Source organism: Rhagoletis zephyria, unplaced genomic scaffold (genome assembly GCF_001687245.7).
Source record: "Rhagoletis zephyria isolate East Lansing unplaced genomic scaffold, Rhagoletis_zephyria_1.1 Rzeph_scaffold_00038, whole genome shotgun sequence".
Lineage (NCBI taxonomy): Eukaryota > Metazoa > Arthropoda > Insecta > Diptera > Tephritidae > Rhagoletis > Rhagoletis zephyria.
The window spans coordinates 276,138-289,818 of record NW_016157122.1 but is presented as its reverse complement, the minus strand read 5'-3'; the positions used below and the strand labels follow the sequence as shown (position 1 = coordinate 289,818).

General features: G+C 39.2%; 1 protein-coding gene across 12 annotated transcripts in view; it reads left to right on the top strand.

The window, feature by feature from the left end:
• The window catches only part of mim (missing-in-metastasis), a 109,519-nt gene that overhangs the window by 83,614 nt on the left and 12,224 nt on the right, over window positions 1–13,681 (top strand). For 9 of the 12 annotated variants that reach the window (XM_017619999.1, XM_017620060.1, XM_017620013.1 and 6 more), the window contains 3 exons: window positions 1,489–1,594; window positions 1,884–3,038; window positions 8,182–10,932. In XM_017619999.1, the coding sequence (XP_017475488.1) occupies window positions 1,489–1,594; window positions 1,884–3,038; window positions 8,182–10,932 (4,012 nt within the window). The remainder of the gene's footprint in view (window positions 1–1,488; window positions 1,595–1,883; window positions 3,039–8,181; window positions 10,933–13,681) is intronic. The other 3 variants (XM_017620005.1, XM_017620019.1, XM_017620033.1) reach the window with 3 other exon arrangements.

Below are 13,681 nucleotides of genomic sequence, written 5' to 3'. Positions count from 1 at the left end.
AATCAGGATCCTTCAAGCTATGCATCCAGAAATTCTTAGAAGAGCTTTCAGTCGAGGAGTGTATCAGCGCATGGTTAATGGCGATGCTTGCACTGCATAAGTATTTCAGCAGAATTTGGAAGCTGCATGCTAACGAGAAGCAACAATAGGGCATGATTCAGGGTGGAGTGATTTTGCCACCTTCATAGTCTACCACTATCAACTTAGTACTACTCAACTCAACCAGGGGAATCCATGCCGATGATGTGTCTATTTTAATAATTTGTGGTGAACAACATCATGGTGAGTAGCCGATGAGCTGAGCAATGCGTAATCATGGCCAAACAAGAAAAAACATAACTAGAGCCTCTTTTTAAATACCAAAGTTGAATAAGGAAATCCTATGCAGTGTTGCCGTTGAGAATTTTCAGAAAGTCACCAAAAAGGGTCATTGACGAAAAAACGGCCACCATATTGTTTTTGCTTTTTTTTACTAGTAAAAAAAGAAAAAATAGCGGGCCAAGCTTTGTACAAAAAAGGGTTGCAAACATACACATAAATCTAGCTGCTGCAAAGAGAAGAGTTGCATTTTCTTTAAAAGTTTTAAGTGGTGCATATTTTCGTAGTTACAGGGTTCTGTTAGTATTTCCTAAAAAAACTCTAAAAAGAGACAAAAGGTGCACATAATTTTTGGAAAAGGGTAAAAAAATCCAAATTTTTCAAAAAGTCGGGTGAAACGGTATGGGCGCTTAAAAAGGGTCAAATTGCCCCTTTAATCGAACAACGGCAACACTGATCGTATGATTAACATCCGTCACGCCAGCTTACCCACTTTTCCAAATACAGATACAAATTATTCGAGGAACTGGTGCTTTTATGTCCGCCAGGATTTATTTAGATGCTCACTCGGTTTCTGATAAATTCGCAAAAATAGGTTTGAGTCAGCTGGCGTAATGCCATGAATAAGAGAGCATCTAAATTAATTTTGGTTGCTCTAAAATGCCCCTAATTCCCGAATAATTTTTATGAGTAACACACAGGTCACATGTATCCGGATCAGTAGTTCGATCGAGATTCAGTTTTTGAGTGCGTGTTTATCGCAATATTTCCGGAAAGGATCTGATGATGAGCTAGCCTGGGTGGGTTCCCAAATGGTCCCAATCGAGGACCGGATTTCAACTCCAGTGGGAAACATTTTTCCCCAGAATCTTTAGTGATCCTTATAGGAGGCGTCAAGGTGTCAAGCTGTCATATAGCCAAACCCAGATTTGATAGGAGCAGAAATACCATAGCAGGACCAAAGGAGTTCCCTAGTTCTTTGCCAGATCTGCCTCCTAAATTTTGGTTGACTTCAACATGCGGTTTATTTTCTTTCCCAGCAGCAGAGCAGTGCTCTACTTTAATGTCGATCAGTTGAAATGCGATCATCATCTTTCACAAAACCTCCTTTTAGAAAAAAAAATGTTAATTTTACCGTTTCCATAACTAATTCTTGAATTACTCTTACAGCGTTGCTCTTCGCTGGAACGTCCGCTTTCGGCCACCAATACGCGCAGCGCCAACAATCTCTTGCAGCGGCAATGCCCATCACCTATACCGGCTCACATAACCAAAGGTAAGCGCCGAATCTCTTCTCCCCTCTTCGGACCCGTCCGATTGCGTGCCGACCTTCATGTTTTGCTAATTTCCCAGCAATCCAAATTTACTAATTATCCTGTTTTTGTGCTCTTTATTCCCCGTTATTATGCTTTACACTTCCTAAATACAAATAAAACACACACACAAACATACACGCTACGCCGCCACCGCCGCCACCGCCGCCCTCCGCATGCTTTCAATGTGTCAATTGTCTTACAATAAACAAAAACTCACTCAAAAACCGAATTACCAAATGCTGCGAGCAGAGCTTTCAGCACATCATGCGCAACAGCAGCAAATACAACAGCTGCAGCAACAGCAACAGCAACAACAATCGCAGCTGCCACAACACCAGCTGCAGTCACCATCGCCACCGACGTACGTCAATATGTCGGAGCTGGCCAACATGGCTGCGCTGAAAATCACTAACCAGCAGCAACAACAACAACAACAACAGCAGCAGCAGCAGCGGCCCGTTAGTTGCTTGCAACAACAACACTCCATCGATTCGATTTGCTCGCAGTATTCCAACGATTCGCTTGCATCGGGTCACCACCAGTCACAACAACAGCAGCATCAAGGTGCCACTGCTTGTGTCAGCAATAACAACGCCAGCAAGGCACGTTCACATTCCGTTTCCTCTTCGTCTGCGTCCTCGAACACACCCTCTTTGCACTCGCATCCCTCCATAGAGTCCGGCACGGTAACCACGCCACTTGTTGGCCAAACACCGACACCCTCGAGCGGCAGCTCAACACCACAAAACCACTACTCGCCGCTGCTGACAAATTCGCCATCGTCGACAGCGGCCGGCACACCAAGTGGCGGTAGCGTGACGAGCGGAATGATGAGCGGCTTTGTGTATAACGTCAACTCGCCGACACCACCTCAAAGTGGCACAGCATCAGTCGACAGCGATGTCTTAAAGATCACCGAAACTGATGGCGGACAAGCGGCAACCGCCGCCAACGTCGCACCACCCACTAACGAAACCAATCCTCAGCAACAACAACAGCCAGACAGTAACAACATAAACACCACTTCTATAAAATATGCTACAACAACCAATAACTCCCAAACCACACCCACCGAAACGCCCGATGAAGAGCATACGAATTCCACCAATCTAACTTCTGCCGCGATCGATACAGAATCACCAACTATTGTCGAGAATGACGAACGTTCACGCGCCTCGGTGCTGCAGAAGGCATCCATGTTCGAAAAACAGGCCGCCGCTGCCGCCGCCGCCGCAGCTGCAGCATCCACCACGGCAGTCACAACCGGTCGTTCGACCGGCAGCGATGCTATTTACGGCACACGACGCAACCAAGAGGACGTATACCGCTCAACAAATACCGGTAATCTTTACCAGCAGCCAGTGCAACAGCAGCAGCAGCAGCATTTGGAGCAACCAGATGTGGGTGAGTAGGCATGGCGTGAGGCGGCTTTCCAAGCTCCTGCGCCAAGTAGGCGCCAAAAACAATATTCGTATAAAAAGAAACTATTAGTATTCACTGTACTCGTACACAACCTCCGGCTGTTATTGTGCCTTCCAAGCAACTCGCAACACATGCAACCAATTTATGTCTATAAAACTTTAAACGTGCCTCCTTAGCAAATTTCTACACAAATAAGAATTCCAAGCCCCACAACTATTAACTATGTATTTAAGCCCCCCCCCGCCATTTTGTCACAACTGTTATTTGCTCAGCACGTTAAGTGGCGCATTCAAGAGTTATCCCAAAGATCTATTATTTAGTCAGCGTTTTACATATAATATGGATGAAAGAAGTCTCTGGTAAAGTAAGAGGTGTTTAATTGTAATAAAAATGATCAAAGAACGCATATAAAAGGAACGGATGATTCCTAGAAATTTGCACAGTTTCATTGTGAGTAGATCCAGACTTAAAAAAGTGTACATACGTACATACATTTGAATATGTAAATATCGTAATCATCGTTGCAAATGCTTTTTAACCGACTTCCAAAAAAGGAGGAATATTTTTTTTTTTTTTTTTTTTTTACGTATGTTACCGCATAACTTTGCACCACATCAACCGATAATAATTCAATAATTCTTTTTGCAACGGAAAGGTAGTGTCTCAGAGGTGGTCCCATACTAATTTGGTTTAGATCCGATCATTGGATCATGAAATATATAGATATATATATATTTAAGTCGGTTTTTTTTTGGTAAAAATTACTTGTTAAATAAATCGTTACTATGCCTGCAGAAGAACAATCACGGTGACTGGCGATATCTTATGAATAAGAAAGAGCTGTGCCATCTGTTATGTTTTTAGAAGTAAATATGAATTATTAATTGATCCGCTCTGGTGGGATAACTGCCGTTTAAGTAGATTTCCCAACTTTTGGCACCCGAAATCAAAAACAGTCACAACTCAAAATTATTTAAAATGTATATTTTTTTTCTTTTAATAAAACAGTGCACAGACCATATCTGTGTTCGTAGGGAACGGTAGCTGACTTTAGTATAATGCGGCATTCCTTTTGTTCTTTAAACCACAAGGAATTTTTTGGTGAGACTTAATAAGTTAATTGACTTGCTAGTATCGGAACTATTTCTTGCACGTTCATTTGCCAAAAGTTCTTCAACGTCTCGGCGCCAGTGAGTCATTCGCAATTGTATGCTGCGAATGCCAAATTATACGAAAGCTAGCCTTTTGATATTAGCTACTATTCCATACGAACACAGATAAACATACATATCGTCGTTTAAAGTACAAAACCGCGTATCGTCATTCTGCAAAATCGCGTATAACTGACATTTGTTGCCAAAAATTGCATTTGCTCACACAAGCTTTTGGCTCAATTNTAGAAAATAATTTATGCAACCTCATCATGGTACAATAATTACAGGTATTGTCTTCCCAGAGAGCGCATATTCCGAAATNGTGAGACTTAATAAGTTAATTGACTTGCTAGTATCGGAACTATTTCTTGCACGTTCATTTGCCAAAAGTTCTTCAACGTCTCGGCGCCAGTGAGTCATTCGCAATTGTATGCTGCGAATGCCAAATTATACGAAAGCTAGCCTTTTGATATTAGCTACTATTCCATACGAACACAGATAAACATACATATCGTCGTTTAAAGTACAAAACCGCGTATCGTCATTCTGCAAAATCGCGTATAACTGACATTTGTTGCCAAAAATTGCATTTGCTCACACAAGCTTTTGGCTCAATTCCTATCCATTCGTCATGATTCAATAATACAAGGTTGGATAAATATTGACATTTGTGTCAATCGACTGCCTTGTAAGGTTGCATTTAAGAAGGAAAGAGAAGCGGGGCACAATTTTATCCTCTTTTGTGTAAAGGTAGTAGGAAAAGTAAGTAGTCTGGTAGTGCTGAAAAGCGTTTTTGTATACAAATTGAATTAAATATATAAAGATGATTCCACTTATCTACACAATAGACAATGAATTAATTTTTTATGGCCACATAAATATTAAAAATGAAATAAATGGATATTCACATAAAATTCTTGACAAAAAAAATCTTTGAAGTATTTGAAGAAATATTCCCAAATATTCAAAATAAACCATGGTTTCATTGGTATTCCAGTATATATTTAACGAAATTAATGGAATTCAAACAAATCCTTTATTCAAAGGCACTATATGAAGAATTATACAAATGGTAAAGATGCAATTGATTTAATGCATATAAATTCATCTTTTAAAAAGTATTATATTTGTTGCATTTAAAGATTGCATGTTCAATATCTTAAATTGAATTACATTTGGTTTTTTTTTTAATTTAAATTTTTTAGTAATGTTTTTTACTTTTTTCTCCAATCAGTCTTGCTAATCATTATATTGGTTACATTTAAAAGTTAGACCTTCAATATCGCAATTTAATTACATTTGGTTTTTTAAAAATCTAATTTTTGTGGAATGGTTTTTACTTTTTTCTCCAATCAGCCTTGTTAATCATTATATCGGTTAAACTTTAAAAATATGTCTTCAATACATTACATTTCGTTTTTTTTTTAATGTTAATTTTTTGTAATGTTGTGTACTTTTTTCTGCAATCAGTCAAAATCAGCACAAGAAAATACCTTTATTAATATTTCCACTTTCGCTTTTATGGAGTGGTATACTTACTTGTAAATATGCAAAGGCTGCACTTGACCAACTCAAAGGCTGCAGGGGTAAAAATACATGCACCAGCAAACTTGGACGGACACCCAAATGATCCTGAGCTTCACAAGAGAATATATTTATTAATATTTGTACTACCATACGTGGATGGATACAGGGATACTAGCATGCAAAACTTACTTGCAACGGCTGCACTTGTTGTAAAACGCTACTATTTGCAAAATAAATATGTAAATTATTGTTGTAATTCAAAATACTTCCATTATTTTTGATTTTTTTGCCATACATACTTGAATTTGCTCAATAAGAAAATGAATTTTCTCGAAACAATCGATGAAAATATCGGCAGTGTTGCCTGTTGAACTTTTTATACGAAGACAATATTTCTCCTTGTATTTTAGTAGTAGTTTTTATAAATCACAAAAGAAGGCAACACAGGCTAAGGCAGAATGCGGGAGCGAGACAACTGCCAGGTTATCCAACCTTGTATTATTGAATCATGTCCATTCGTTATTCGCTTTATAAAAGAGAGAACAATTTTGAAATATGAGTGTTTTTACTCTCTAGTAGAAAATAATTTATGCAACCTCATCATGGTACAATAATTACAGGTATTGTCTTCCCAGAGAGCGCATATTCCGAAATGCCTTATTTGAAAAATATAATTGTTGTGCATAGACTAAAAGGTTTACTGCTAGGGAAAAGGGATATTTCAATGCCCCATATGTACACAAAAAAAAAAAAAAAAAAACATTTGCTTAGTAAATAAATTCAAAATTTGTATGGCTCACTTCATTTCAAACGTTTTTTCTTTTGCTTTGAAAAATATAAATATTAAATTGCGGGGAAAACAAAAAGCAAAGCCAAATAAAAGTAAAAGAATCAACATTGAACTGCGTCAAAAGGAAAATAAGGGAGCACAATACCTGTACCTATTGTACCATGAACCTCACATATGTATGTACGCGGTTTTGTACTTTAAACAACGATATATAACATCCGCCAAAATTTCTTCTTTATCGCCATCTGCTTTAACTTGGAAAAATACTATTAAAACTCTTTTTGTTGTGCTGAGAAGGTAAATACAAAAACAAAATATTTTCGCTTCTGGATAAGTTAACGTGTTGGGTAATCATTGAGACGATTTCTTACTTAAGTTAAGTCTAGACTAAGTGAGCTTTTAGGGTGCCATATGTACATACATATAATAAGTAGGAATAAATAGCTGCAACGAATTTTTTATACTTTACCAAGCAAGTTTAAAAGAAAAGTCCTCAATCCCATAGTCTAATTAGTCTAAAATGACGCGTACAAGAAATGGCTAAGAAATTTTCTTGAGTCAAATTTCCTTCCTTCAGGCAATACGCAGTTCTTAAGAAATTCGCTACGCTACGGTTTTCTAAAGTTTTATTGTGAATAAAAGAGCACAAGGCAACCCATGCTTTCAACAGAAATATATGGCCGTTCCATTATTTCTTGAGGAAAGAGCGAGGCAATAGGCTGGTGAAGAGTACCAGTTGTCAAAATTCCTTGGGCACACCCACACGAAATAATGACAATTTTTTCTTGACCGTTTTCTTGAGAGCTGCTGCATACCAGCCTTTAAGCGCTATGCGTTGAGTAACCGCTTCACGCGAAGCTCATTTAACAGATTCCTCGTGTGACAACTCTCGTGCAATGCCAAGTAATTTGCCTCTCTAAAAGTCAAAGTTGTGACATAGGACTTTTTGTAATGATGACTACGATGTATGTACATATGAATGTAATTAATGCCGAATCTCCACATCGGATTGACTGTTGTTGCGATATAAAATTTTATTACAAATAAGCAATATTTATTTTTAAAGTTAAAGTTTTCGAAGACCTTGGCTTTGGGCTCTTGATCTTCAGCTAACTCTTGGATCCTCTCCCCTTTCACGCTTAACCTGTATGTCTTTATTTCTGTTTAAATTCCATTTGTTTCCAACACAAAAACTACAACAACAAATTAATTAAATTCTCTTTGTTTTTCATTTCCCCTTTTTCTTTTTTCTTCCCCACTCTACCCGACATATTCCTTTTATTTTTTTTTGTTTTCGCAACATAACAAACAAAAAAAAACGAAACAACGAAACAACGACAACAAAACAAACACACAAAACCTTCCAACACTAAAACCAACAAATCAACAATGAAAACACCTTTTCAATTTTGTAACATGATTTCGCTTGAAAAAAAAACTCCAACGGTAAATCTACTCTTACTGCAATTTCACACTTCCTTGCAAACAAAAAATCTACCACAATGAACAAAATGTATATAAATCCACCAACCACACACACACACATGCAACTCTTTGACGCACAAAACCAACAATTTCTACAACAACCACAACAAAAAAAAAACCCCTCTGAAAACACCGAACACCATAAAACCGACCTGTGACCCTCTTGTAGATAAAAGTTTTGAAGATTCGATCCAAGAATTAAATAATTTAATTGGCGAATTAGACTCGTTTCAACGCGAGATCGATGCCAACAAGCATTCTACAGCAGCTACACCAACAACAACAACGACGCCGACAGCATCAACCGGGGACAATTGCGGCGATCGGTCCTTCCCCTTTATCAGCACGAGCAGTAGCAGCGGCGTTGGCGAAGACATGGGAAATAACACAAAGCCAAAAGTGTCGGAATGTGGCAACACTGGCGATTTGACGCCCTTAACAGTTATATGCGCGCCGCAACCACCCAAATCGCCGCAGTGCGCTAGCAATCAAACGAGTGGCTGTGGCACTGATCTGTCCGATGCTGCCTCCGATGACATTGCCGCGGATGTGGGCTCTCTAACGAGACTAAATAACAACGCCAGCGCTAACGGTAGCACCAACAACGGCCAACACAACACTAGCGCTGGCAGTAGCAGAGACAATAATGGCCGCACATTGCAGCAGTACAATTCCGATTCGGAGCTAAGTCGTTGCTATGTAAGCGAAACGAGTTCGCTGGCGGGCGGCTACGAGAATCCGACGTTTGCGCACTTCGCCACAGCGGCTTCGTCATCGTCGATAGCCGCTTCATCGGGCGTGGATGAGCCCGCCGATGTGGGCAGCGTTATCGGCGACAGTCGCTCGCTGATGGCAGTGTCATCGACAACGACGGCCGACGATTGCGTATCGCACGCCTCGTACAGCATGGATAATGGCAGCGATGGCGGTAGCAATGTTGTAGTGATGATCTATGATCATCAGATACCCATCACGCCGGATATTGACTACGTCAAGCAGAATTCGGAGATAGTCGTGCTGCGCACCAAAGATCCGCTGCAGCAGCAGTTAGCGCGTCAGGATATGCGCGAGCTAACGCAGTTGCCGGCCAATCTGTGCGCGTCATTGAACGCGGCCTCCGCGCCGGGATCGAGCATGATGTCTGCGTTGGCGCTATCGTCGTCGTCGTCGTCGTTGTCGTGCTCAGTGCCCACCTCGCCGCCGCACACCGCGACCGTAGCGCCTGCCAAACAGCGGCTCTCCTCGTTCCGCGCTTCCAGCGAACAACAACTGCAGCTGCTGGGCTGCAGCGAGAACAACAACAGCGGCAGCGAATTGTCGCTTCTGCGAGCGCCCAACCAACATGCTTACGCAGGTACGCCGCAAACGCAAGCGCCAGAAGAGAGTAGGGGAGGTAGTAGGAAGGTGGCAACACCAAATGCACACAACAACAGTGATACCATAATACGCCGCAAAGCAGCATTGCCGCCAAAGCCAAGTTTGAGTATTTTCAATGGCCAAGCGGCCGATAATTTACTAGAATCTAGTAGCACGCGCAAGAGTAGTAGTAGTGGTAGGGGTAGTTGTGAAGCGGTGGCGGAACGTTTATCGGGCGTGCCTACACCACCACCGCCACCGCTTTTGACTAAGGCCAGTTTCAAGGCCGACTTAGATGCAAAAATACGCAAGCAAAAGTTGAAATTGCAATTGCAAAAGGAACAGCAGCAGCATCAAGAGCTCTTGCAACAAAAGCAACAGCTAATACAAGAACAACAGCAATTACAACAACACTCATCCCATCAGTCAGCCGCCAACAACTCAAATAATCCAATATACCTCAGCAACCACAATCATAGCAACAAAAATAACTCGAATTCCTCCAACAATACCAACAACACCACCACCATCATCACCACAACCACCACCACCAATGTCACCACAGCTAATGGCAATCGAAATAGCAGCGGCGCCAGCAGCAACACTAACAACAACAGCTACAATAATAACTGTAATGCAATTATGTTCAATAAGCGCAGTTGTAGTACACCAATTCCACCAAATTCAACACCAACAAAAACTGCACCTGCATCAGCATCCGCATCTGCATCTGCATCTGCCTCCCGATCAAATCATTTGGCATTTGTAGTGAAAGCCGCATTATCATCCCATCACACGACTGCATCCGCATCCGCATCCTCATCGGCAGGGTCACAACTTGTCTACCAAAATGGTACTAATAGTAGTAGTAACAATAATAATAATAATAATAATAATAATAGTAGTAATAGTAGTAAAAGTGCGTCCAAGCCTACCTCATCTCCTTCAACTGCATATCCTAGAACAAGTAAACAAATCCATTCTAATCGAACTCATTATCAATTTCATGCGCTGAAATCACAACATAACAACAACAACACGAACATTTACCACATCGATAAAATAACGAACGGCAAATCACGCGCCAAACGCTCTGCATCCATGACAACCACCACGACACGTGCCTCACCACCACCACCACCATCTTCATCCACATTGCCATCGTCGACATTATCCTTCCACTCGGCATCTTGCTTGCCATCTCGTTCGCCGACTGATCGCATTAAATGCCAACCACCAACGTCACCACGATTGCAATCGGCAACTGGGGTGTCTATCGGCCCAAAACAAAAACACCACACCCGCATCGAAACTGTTCATACTTTGCCATTGCCATCGTCGTGTTCGCCGCCACCCCTATCATCATCATCACCAACAGTGTCAGTAGTATCTTCCTGCACCTATGCGTGTTCTTCTGCTTGTACATCCACGCCGCCTCCCATCCAACCAACCAACCAATCAGCAGCTTCCACTGCGGTCTCGGCAGCCTCCACATCCGCATCGAACATAAATTCCGCCGCCGCCGCCAAACCGAACATCACGCCGAGACCGGCTTCGTTGTCGGGTTCGTTTCGTTCGTTTGACTCTGACTTTCTTTTGGCTGTTTGTTATGGTTTTCTTGATTTGTACTAATGTTGGCTCATTTCATAATTTCAATACTTAGTCTAACTTCTGGTGCTTTTCCGATTCATTCAAGTATCATTGGAGTTTGTGTTGTTTCTAATTTTCTAACTTCTATTTAATTTTGCACTCTTAATTTCGTCGCGTTCATTTACATATGGGCAAATCCTAACGTTGCGGACGTTACGTACGGACGTGTCTTAAGTTTCTTTAAATCTTTTTGTCGGCAAAAAAAAATTACAAGTTAAAAAATGTGTGTGGGGTATAAGGGAAAGTTTAAAGCAGTACTTAAAAGAGCAAAATAATGGAAATTTAAATTTGAATGAATGGCACTGTATTTGCCCTGGAAATTTGTGTTCGAACGTTATTGAAAAAGCAAGCGATTTTGATGTGACCATCAAAGTCAACCGATTTCTGTAAAATGTCATGTATGGAGAACACAATCTACAAAAATGCTTGGCAGTGAAAATAATGAAGTTAACAAAATGTACAATAAAATCAAACTAAAGGTTGGATTAACTTCAAAAAAATTGTATATATTCATTCAGGTTACGTTACGTTGCGGGCATTACTTTTTTTTGCCGTTAAAAAAAATTGTTTTCTTTTAAAGCGATATTGTGGTATTTTATTAAAAGATATAGTGCTTAAAACTAATGCTATTCAGAGCTTTGTTTCAACAAGTAAGTGGCGTGGCGCACAAAAGATTTCTCAAATATGTGTGAAGAGAAATATGAAATTAGTATATATTGTGCTATGCCATTTTTGACACAAGAATGCGAGAAATTAAATTGCATGCATGTTTTTCGTTCGGGGTAGAATATTTCTCGGATTTGCCCATATAAGAAATGAGAAATTTAATCTGCAGTTGTTGAAAGATACGCCCAATAGGATCGATTTCACTACGTTCCTAACAAAGCTTCATAGGATGCAGTAAATAATAAGCGTTAAAAGCTTTAGAATCTCGTGTAGCATTACTTTTCATCCCTCGTAACTCCACCACCATCTCTCGTGGTTTGAAGTTTAATTGAACAAATTTCTGATGTACATAGTGTGCAAATTATTTCTTCTTGACCTTCTCTGCACTATAAGAATGTAAGAAATTTCCTTTAAATTCTATTTTGACGTTGTATCAACCAATTTTGAGTACATTACTGTTATTACTTTCTCCTTTTTTTTTTGTAATAGAACAGGTGTCTAACGAACAGCTACTAAATGCTAATGCAGCACTTTCAAAAACGCATTAAAAAACGCTAAAGGTTTGCCTTATTGAGAGTAGAGTAACCAACCCTTTCTTACAGTAGCACGAAAAATTATTATTTGAATATTGAATTAAAAAAATTTGACTGTTCCGAAAATGGGAGCAAATTTGCTTACATACATATATTCTCGATTCAATAACTAATCAATTTTGAAGCAAACTGGCGAAAAGGAATTGGAAAAGTATAATAAATCTATAAGAGAACAGTGCAGTGTATGGGACATACATACATACACATATGTCATATATAAATATCAAATGGAAGAAGAATCCTTAAAAATCGCCTTAGATTGTCCTGTGTCTCATTCCCTACTGTAAGTTTGATTGAAGTGAATTCAGTAAATTTTACGGATACAAAATCATGCTTTCGAGATTTTCTTATCTAGTTTGCTTTTTGACAGAGAAAGTACTAGCCAATGGCTCAAAAACTTCACTAAATTGCAATTTTTTTCATTAATAGAGGGCCTCTGCAGCTACAGAAAAAAAGTTAAAATGTTTACAAAATCCGAGATCTTTTTTATAATGTACATACGTACTAACTCTGACAAATTCGTTAACATTATTTAAATTTATCGCTTTTGTTTTCATTTTTGGTGTTGGCTCAAAAATAAAAATAATAATTAAAAGTTTCTTTGGTGGTTAATTATTACTTTCTTTTAAATATTGGTGTTCTATGAAATTTCAAAATCGTGCAAAATATTAGTTTTAATAACTTTGGGGGGTATAATTTTTCGTCCGCTAATTCTTCGCAAATTTTTTGATTAACGCCGTTGATATTTCCACTTCTCTCACTGCTGCTTGTTTAATCGAAAGTATAACTTCTAAACTGAAATGTGCCATTCTGTGCGACCATCCTATGTACATACATATACATATTTCACTTCATCTATAAACCCACATCAATTCCTTAAATTTTTTAATCAATTCACTCACCTAACAAAGCACGCTCACACATCAGACACATTTCTATCTCATTCTATCGTTCAACTTCATTGAAGGCAAAACTCCGATTTAGTCGTCTACTAAAAAAGAATACATATGATTACTAAAACAAAATACTAAATGTTTCTAAAAAATTGTGTATAAACCTACATATACATATATCAGGTCCTTTTGGTGGATTACTAACAAAACAATAAATAAATTGGTGTCTACTAATTTTAAAATGACTACAAAAGGTCTACAAAAGCACCGATTGCTAATTGAATTGTATTAAAAATCAATTGGAAGTCTTAGTTGTTCAATTAGCATTCTGTCAACTAACGGTAATTCGGCTCAGTACTGTGAATATGTAAATAAATAAAGGCACATGTTAGCACATAACCTACTCGTTTGCCAAGAGAGTAACTGTTTACAATTTGGCCTGCTAAATATTATGGTGTCTTGTGTTTGTGCATCTAATAATTACAACAAAATAAATATGTACAGTAGAATT